Here is a 9,193-nt window from a genome sequence, read left to right as displayed (position 1 = left end):
AGGATCTGAGACAGGCACAGCCACGCCTTGGGGCCTTCAGGAGAAGCGTGGTGGGTCGTGGGGCGCCGGGCTGTGTGGGGGGCAGGAGGCGGGCAGCGCCCAGGGCCTCGTCTGGATGTCTGCAGGGCCGCGGACCTCACCCAGGGTGCAGGCGTCTGGGGCTGGCCCGGCTCCCCCGTAGGGCCCTGTCCCGCGGCGCCTTCCGTTACGGTTACAGTGTGGGCCGCTCCGCACTTTGTGCCAACGGTGGGGAAAGGAGCCGCTTCGAGGCCGCAGGGAGGAGCGTGCGCCACAGCCATCGCGTTTGGACAAGCACACGCTTCTGGAGGTGCCGCTGCCTGTGCACCGATTCCGCCGAGTGTCTCGTGCACAGGTGACGAGCAAACACTCGTCTCCAGAGACGCTTCGAAATGATGGTCGCCTGGTAGGAAACGAGTTCTGCTTCAGAGCTGTTGTCGTGCAGACAGTGAAACAAGACACGTTCACGGAGCTGACGCAAGAACCAGTCGGAGCCGAGACGCGTCCCAGTCCACGTGCGCAGCGGCGCCCGTGCCCGCGCCCCTGCGCCCCGCACCAGGTCAGCGCGGACGGCGCGTCTCCTCAAGGCTCCTCCTGGGCCCGGCCCTGGCTATCGGTCAGAGCCCCCTCCGGCCTGGCCAGGGTGGCCCCAGGTGGGCCGGCCTGAGAAGCAGCAGGAAGCCCCGGGCGTGGCCGCCCCATTACAAGCTGCCCTTGTGCAGAAGTGTGAGCGCAGACGAGTCACCGATCCCTCCCCGCGTGACTCCAGGCTTTGTCTGTTAAATGTGTATGATACTTTCTCGATGGCGCGCAGCAGCGCTTTGTTTAATAACAGTGGGAAAGGTACCCGAGAAACGAGAACCCTCTCTGCGAGACAGAACAGGAGCTCGGAGAGAGTGACCGAGTCTGCGGGGTGCAGACGCCCCGGGGTGACTCGGCACTTGCTGGCCCGGGAGCAGAACGGGCTCCCGGTCACTTTCAGTTCTCACATTCCACAGCTACTCCTGTGCGTGTGCGCGCGTGTGCGTGTGTGCGCGTGTGCGCGTCCCTGTGCGCGTGCGCGTGGAGAGAGGTCTGCATGCTTGAAAAACAAACTAGTCGCTAGGTTGTGTCACCTCGTGTGAAGTGCAGGTGCAGGACTTTAACGTTCGTCTGCGGTGACTGCGGTTTTAGCGTGCGCGTGGCGGGCTTGTCGAGCGTTTAGACACGTGTCGGGCGCTGACAGGCTGCTGCTGGACGGACGCTCGGCTCCGTGGGGTCTGAGTCCCCAGGCTCCGCTCAGCCCGGATGCGTAGCACGCACGGCCACAGCCCCCTCTGCAGGAGCCTGAGGGCCCGAACGCGCCGGAGACGTGTGTGCAGCCCGCCCCCCCCTCCTCCGGAAAGTGCCGCGTGCTGGCCAGTGTCCTCTCGTTCAGTGAAGCGGCTCTGAAAGCACCCAGCTTCCATTTCACGCACGGCTGCTTTCTCATCCGTGAAGTGACTCGTCAGAAATAGCTTTGCCTGTCTAAATATGCATTTCGCCTGATTTTTCTAGGGAGAGAGAGTTACTGATATCACGAAGAGAAATGCTGTAAAATCAGATTCTAACGATTTTTCTCTGGGTCAGAGGTTTTCTCAGCATGTGTCACAGCTGATTCTAGAAGTCATTAAAACGAAGGAAGGATCCCTCCAGATCACGACAGAGGGAATGACTATAAACTTACTTCATCGTCTGCGTTTCTAGAGTAACTCGTCCCTCCCGGGGACATGATGATTCCGTTTTCAGGACAGGCTCCGGCTTCTGCAGCTTGCGAGCCTCGCCGCTGACGGGGGACACTGACCCGGCCCCACCGTCACGTCTCCCCTGCCTCCCACCTGCAAGGCCTGGCGATTGCACGTGGCACGCACACGATTCAGGCTGGTTTTCCCATCCCAAGGTCCTGAGCTCCCATCACGTCTGCAGAGTGTCTTCTACCACGTGAGGTGACATGGTCACAGGTGCCAGGGATTGGGATGTGGGCATGGGGGGGGGGCGTTATTGTGTCACCGTGATAGATTTCAGCAGGCAGCGGGTGAGTGCACGCGTGAGGGGCTCCCCTAACCCTCGGCCAGGCCAGCACTGCTCCAGCCCCAGCCAGACGGGAGCCGGGGCCCCTCTCCCAGGCACGCTGAGCTTGTCCTTGTCACACGTTCCGGTTCATGCCAATGGCAGGAAACGCAGCCCAGCGGCAGCTGCCAGGCAGGGGCCCCGTGAGAAGCACTCGTGCGGCCAGGTGGGGCAGGTGCTGAGGTGCAGGGCTACCCCTGGGTTCTCGGGGTCAGGCTGACCACCAGGGCCACGTCCCTGCCACGAGGGGCAGCACAAATCTGTGCTGCGGTTCGAGCAGCCGGAAACGGTGACGTGGTGCATCAGTTCAGACCTGTTAGCAGATGTCCGAGCGGTTCAAGGTCGTCCCGTGGTTGTCACGGTCACTTCCGGGATTGCGCGTGATTTGGGATGGGGGTGCGTTTTGGAGAAGAAAGCTGACGGAAGCACGTGCTTTTCGACTCCGCCCAAGGTCCAGGTCCACGGCGGGGCAGGGGGCGGTGGGCTTTCTGCGAACCTGCGTCCGGTCCCCTCCCGCCATCTGCTGTCCGCTCAGCCAGGCTCGGGGTGGAGCCTGGGACGCAGCACGGGGCTGGGACTCGCCGAGGGGTCCGTGACACCCTTCGCCAGTGGCCCTCAGGCCCACGGGGCTGAGTGTGACCGTGGCGCCGGTGGCAGCGAATGGTCACAAGGGAGGTCAGATCCTCAGCGTCCGGTTCTGACCAGGGGATCCGGCTCCTGGGGGCCAGTCAGGCCCCAGCTCCACCCTGGGAGACCTCAGAAGCCCCTGCAGGACGTGACAGGTGCCCCGAGGCTGCTGCTCCGACAGAGGCCGCAGCAGCGTCCCCTCCTCTTGAAAACGGGCCGCGGTGGCCTTGGCACTGGCACCGCTGCTGGGGTGCCTGGTACCCCGCGGCTTCCACACGCAACTCTGTGGCCAGAGCTGCCCACTCCCAGGCCTGCCAGGGGACAGGCGGCCTCCCTCCGGGGACAGGTGTGACAGCCGCCCGCAGCCCCTGGCTCCTAGAGGTGCTGCCGGCATGGCCTCCCCGTGTCCAGGCGGAGCCAGCGCCACCCACGCAGCTCACGTCCACGGCCACGGCCGCCGTGCTTGGCTGCTGCAGACCAGCGGGGCTTTCGATCCCAGCGGGCTCCGAACAAGCCTCTGGTGGGGGGCTCGGGCTTTCGGCACCCCTGACCCCGGCATCTAACCCTCGCTCCCTAAGGTCACGCCTGGCCTGTGATGTGGAGGTTGGGGATCGCATCTCCCCCCCGTGCGGTCACCCTGGGCTCGCACACCTGTCATCCACAGAGCAGGTCTGGGGCCTTCCGGGTTTCCTGTCGAACCTTCTGGGCGAAGCAGACCACGTTCAGGCCGTGGTCTCTGAGCCGCAGTGAATGAGAACAAGTCAGAGTTGCCTGTCGTTTGTGCCCGTGCAAGTCGCCTTTGCTTTATCACGTCGCTAATGTTTCCGTGGAAAGTCATTTTTCCTTGAATACAGCAGGAGCTCTCTGTGCGTCACTGTGCTTAGGGCAGCAGCCACGCACTCACTGTTCACGTGCACATGTGAAAACCGGTGATTTCATCAAGCGAAACACCACCTAAGAATTTCCCCCTTCCCAAATTTTGATTGTAAAAATATAGTTCTGGTACAGCTTTAACGTAGACTTCCTTCACGATTAAGCGTCTCAAATGAAGCGAAGTACACACACATCAGTTCTGAAGATGAGTGACGAGTGCATCTGCTATGCAGCTCGCAGCATCTCTGAGAACAGATTAATCAGAGTCATCCGGTGTCACTGTTATCAGCCTATCAAAGTTTCCACCAAAAAAAATCGTTCTTTTCAGAAATGTTATTCATCTGAGTTTAAAGCTTCCTGATCTCAAAGACTGGGGACATAATTCTGTCCTCAACAGTTAAATTTTTTTTGGGGGGGTGGGGGAGGACCACACTTTCTTGGTTCCTGTTCTCCAGTCAGTGTGACCGCCAGCCAGCCTGTGCCATCGCTGCTGACGAAGCCCTTCGCGGTTACTGTGTCCACGGCCCTTTGGGCATCTGGTACTTGGGACTACAAGGCTCTCCACATAGTTAAAAGTTGGTCACTCTTGGTTCTTCAGAAAATCCAAATTCTTCCTGCATAACGAGATTTTTACGTATTCAGAATGGAAGCAGGAAGTGTCTCGAACACTGGAACAGCTGTCGTCGCTGTGCTCTGACCACGGACGCTGAACGCCGGTCAGGCTCTGACTTCTTGCCGACTAACACATTTGAGGTAGACGACTTTGCCGCCGAGCTTGGGCGGCCACGAGTTTGTGTAACTTTGGGGAAACCACGTGCGCGTGCTCTTTGATGCACGCTTGCGTTTCGAGACTAACGTTAATGACGTGTCAAAACAGCTCTACTCTTTTATGCCGAATCTTTCGGCTCCGAAGTTTGGCTTCTGCAACGTCCAGACTCTCATTTGGACGTTCTCGGCTTGTGGCGCCGCCACCGAGCGGTGTGGCGGCTTCGGTCACGTGCAGGGGGGCATGGCGCTTGCTGCTGGGAGCGCGCCGTCTTCGTCACGTGCCTGTGCTTTCTGCGGTAGAGGGCTGATTTTTAAATTCCCTTTTTGACTTGTTGGACTTGTGAGGACTGCATTGGTGTCCAGCATCCCAGGTGCAGCTGGGTCACAGCATTAAAGAAACGCTGTGTCCACGTTTGAGGTTACTCAGGGTCAGTACAAGTACAGAGTGGGCAGCCGTTGGTTTCTCGTCCGGGTTTGCTTATCTCCAAAGGGGCTTCTGCAGACCCCTTCGGTAGATGTGCTGAGCCTGCAAGCACCTAATGGCGGCCCTCGTGCTGTGTGTCGCCTGTGGGGCAGATGGGGGCGCGTGCTGACGTCGGCCTAGCCTGGCGAGACCCGCCTGGGAACGCTCCACGGCCACGCTGTCCCCACGGCGACCGTCGGCTGCTCGGGGCTGGTGAGTCGTTGAAACGCCGCCAGTGCTACAGAGAGACGCGTTTTTACTTATAGTTCAGATGCTGAGATATTTGAGACGGTTGGGCCGTTGAAATCTGGCTGGTGGCTGTGCCGTGTTTGGCCAAACGTGGGCCGCGGCCTTCTGCACACGGTCGAGATGAAGCCATGAGTCTGGGGCGCGGTCTTAGTGGGATGAGGCTCCCGCCGCCCCCCTCACCCTGCCAGCTGCAGCCTCTTCCGTCTTCCCGCCCAGCAGGCCTTTGACTTGGGGCTTTGAGCAGTTTCCTCAGAAGGGGTTTCCAACGGGGCTTGACTCGGTCCCAAACCTGGGGAGGGAGCCTCCCCGCCTCTCCCAGGCCTCGTTCGTTCAGCCCCCTCAGGGACGGACTCACCCCGCGGGCCACGCGTCCTTTAAGTGTCACTACTTGTAGCTAAACACAATTTGACGGGAATCTTCCCAGAACGTGGGACACGCATGGCTCCTTCCATCTTAAGCCACGTCCCTCACCTTTTCTGAGTGGCACAGGGGCTGACTTGGCCATCGATAGGAGCGCCTCGCAGACCTGCCTCTTCCCCTCCCCCCCGTCATCCTTTGGCCCCCACCAACGGACCTGCTCTCCGAGACGTAAGCCGAATCCAGACACTCAGCAGCTGGATTAGAAAACACACGTATGTTTTCATCTCTCTCCTGGAATTGGGGAGGCACTTGAAAAGTCGCTGGGGTTTGCGTAGCATTATGCACCTGGAGAAGAAATCAGCGACAGGCTTTAAAGCCAAAGGGATGTTCATGCCTGGACTCAAAAAGTATATATAGGTTTTCAGCTACCTTAAGATATTAAATAGTCATTTTGTGTTTTTTTTCAAAATTCATACACGATCACTTATAGTTAAAGCCAATGTGATGTTTAGAGATCTCTGTTGATTCACCTGGTTCTTGAAGATGTACAAACTTCACTAGAACTCTGACTAAATTAAATTTAAAATGTTTGATTGTATTCAGTGTGCGCCCGGCATCCATGTACAAAATAACAAATAACACAACCCATAACTAATCATTTTGGCTTCGCTGAGTTTACTCTAATTGCATATGTTCACGTACACCGAGTCAAAACAATGACTGTGGCCCGAACCTGTCAACTGAATAATTGAATATTTTTCTTGAACGTGTGAAATAGTTTTTTAATTGATTATTTTAATCCATGGCAGCAAATTAACAAGAGCAAATGGTCGTTTTTAAATTTTTGCTGTGTCCTCGACTTCTGACCCTGACTGCGATGCGTCCCTTATGGGCACACAGCTCTGTCCCACAGGTCGGCCGTGCAGGACACACTGGTCAGAGGGTGGACGGACGAACGAACGGTACACGAGGCTTTTGCTTCTGTGTCCACATCCTTTTCTTTACATAGTTTATGTTCTACGGTGTTTGTTTACCCAGGAGTGATGCCTGAGACTTAATTTCTAAATGATAATATTCGCACACATTCAGTTAACCAGGGCTACGAACGTGATTTATTGTCGTACTGTAAAAGCACGTGAGTGTCCCCGTCACATGCACACAGGGCCACGTGAGGACCATGCAGGACACGTATTAAGTGTCTGTCCTACACCTTCAGATAAGAGTCCCGTGTGAGCTTCTGGGCTCACATCAGAATAAGTCCGGTACCGCGGTGCCGGTTCCAATGTGTGCTTCTAAATCTGCTTCTTCAACTTGGACAATTTATTATTCTCAAAACATCAGGTATCAGCTATGTGTTTCTATTAAATCCGTATGTTGGGTTTTCCATGGGGCCACTGCAGAGAGAATCATGTGGACAAGTGATCGATATTTTCAGAGACTTAAATGTCCCTCCGGGTCACGTATGTCCCACCACTAAGATGCTGGTGGCTCAGATCCTCAAATATTTAACCAGAACATTCTCCGGGCCTCTTAGCTAAGTGTCCCTGATGTCGAGAGAACCTGGTGTCCCGAGGGACCGTCACAGTGGACATTCCCTTCACTGGCTGCAGGAATCATGCAGACTGATGCCCAAGACTGTCGAGTTTCCGTCCCCGTGACAGAAGCCGCCTCTGCTGCCCCTGCTCCACGGGGCCGTGGAGGGTTCAACGTGGGGACCCACATCAAGAACTCACACGTGGGCTTTTGGTCAACCTCAGCCGGTGCTGGTCCCTCCAGGAAGAGCTCACGTTAGTAGACACCTTTCTGTATTCATTCAAGAATCTTTCCACTCACATCCGAGCACCAAGAGCACATAGGACAGCTTGCCGGCCTGGAGCTCTCGGCCACGCACCTGGCGTCACAGCTGCGCGCCCGCGGACCACATACTCAGAGGGACAGCGCTGTCTCCCTTCTCCGGGCCGAGGGCCGGTCAGCGTGCCGAGAAGGAGCGGTGACCAAGCACCACCATTATTCAGCTAGAAAAGAGGAGAAGGCACCCCGCGGAGTGTCACTGCTCAGGGGGCAAAACCCGAGCGGGCTGCCAGGGTGGGGGCTGGAGGGCGAGGGGGGGGACGTGGGGGGCCGGGGCGGGGCGCGTCAGTTCACCCTCCCTGCTGCGACAGCCTGGAAGTGCCGCGGCTTCGGAGGTCACCGGGGCTCCTACGAGCTCTCTGTGAGCCGGGGAGATGTGGCTGCGGCGAGCAAGCAAATATTAGGCCTTTTTCCCCAAAATGATTTTTCAGTCGTTTCTACCCTTTAAGGCATTGGAGGTCATTACAGTGAGTTTCCTCTCACTCGCTGGTTAATAGCCTGTCAGACGAGCTGGGTCATGGGGTGAGTGTACAATTTAAAGTTCCTTCTGCCACCAAATGTATTTTATTTTTTTAGAAAACCTGGAACTGACGTAGTTAAGAGGAAATCTCACTCAAACGGGAGCCACGCCTCCCACTTAGATTTCAACAGGAAGGGGCCGCAGCGTGCGTCTGCGCACGGCCGAGGCGCCGGTCTGGCAGAGCGAGACCTCGGCCCGTGTCGCGGTCAGGGGCCCGGCAGGGTCACCGTGCTCAGCAACCAGAGAGGCGCCCGCACCCCAGTTCCAGCACGTGGTGGCTGGCGCACCTCGGAAGATGCTCAGACCCCTGCGAGCTCCACCCCTGCCCCCAACACAGGGACATGGCTCCACCCCCCCGGCAGGGCCAGCATGGTGCCCGGGGGTGGCAGGCCCTGCCCAGTTGTAGCCGCGTGTGCACGTGCGTGTGAGCGTGTGCACGTGTGCGTGCGTGTGCGTGCACGCATGTGTGCACGTGTGTGAGCTCCTGGAAGAATGAGCCGCAGCTGTCATGAGCGCACACGTGGTGACTCGGTACCGATCACCACAGTAACGAGGGTGGTGCCGAGTTCGCGGCGATGGCACGGTGACAGGACCTCGTCCTGACCACCACACACAGTGGGTACCCCGCCATGTGCTGGCCTCTGCTGGCCCCCCCATTAGCTCCTTCTCGACCTCCGCGACAGCACGTGGAGAGAGAGCATGTTTCCCTTTCGCAGACGAGTTCGCTGAGCCTGGCGGGACGTGGTCGCCAAGTCACGGTGGCCGCGGCCTCTCCTGGAGCGGGGCGGTCCCTGCAGCGCACGTGGCCCAGGAAGGAGGCGCGTAGGGTGCCCTTCCTGTGGGGTTCGGTGCAGGAGCCCAGGCACGCCCTGCTCTGTGGGGTCAAGAGGCTGCAGCCGCAGCTCGGCGTGGAGGCAGCAGCCGGCGGGTTTGCACCTCGGCTCCCGGAGCTGACCGCTGCGCCGTTGGGACGTGAGGATGCAGGACGTGTCAGCCAGGGCCAGGCCTGAAAGGGCGTTCCCGCTGCGGGGAAGGGGGCGCTGTAGGGTGGCCCTTTGGTGTCCCCCAGGAAGTGTGTGATTTGAAGAAAAGGCAGAGGCTGTCACACTAGCTCTAGAAAGCCAGTGTGGCCAGGGGGCCGGCTGCGGACCACCGGGAGAGGCCGATCGAGCCTCACAGAGTCCTACGAGAGAGGAGCTGGCAGCGCTGACCCGCGACGCTCCGTCCCTGTCGCCCGGCGCTGTGCCCGTCGCATCGAGTGCCGAGCACGTGGTAGGGTGGGCCGTGTCTGCTGGCCCCGCCGCGTGTCCTCACCCACAGGCCCACTCCGGCCGCCTCCCAGACTCAGCCCCTTTAACCCCCGAGCCCCTGCCCTC

The 9,193-nt window shown here is 58.7% G+C and overlaps 1 protein-coding gene across 1 annotated transcript in view; it reads left to right on the top strand.

Moving 5' to 3' along the window:
- Window positions 1-9,193, top strand: part of DLGAP2 (DLG associated protein 2) — a 246,057-nt gene that overhangs the window by 216,811 nt on the left and 20,053 nt on the right. The window contains exons 8-9 of the mRNA XM_011378432.2: window positions 218-505; window positions 4,520-4,670. Of these exons, the coding sequence (XP_011376734.1) occupies window positions 218-505; window positions 4,520-4,670 (439 nt within the window). The remainder of the gene's footprint in view (window positions 1-217; window positions 506-4,519; window positions 4,671-9,193) is intronic.

Source organism: Pteropus vampyrus, unplaced genomic scaffold, assembly GCF_000151845.1.
Source record: "Pteropus vampyrus isolate Shadow unplaced genomic scaffold, Pvam_2.0 Scaffold338, whole genome shotgun sequence".
Classification (NCBI taxonomy): Eukaryota; Metazoa; Chordata; class Mammalia; order Chiroptera; family Pteropodidae; genus Pteropus; species Pteropus vampyrus.
This window is presented reverse-complemented; position numbering and strand designations above follow the sequence as displayed.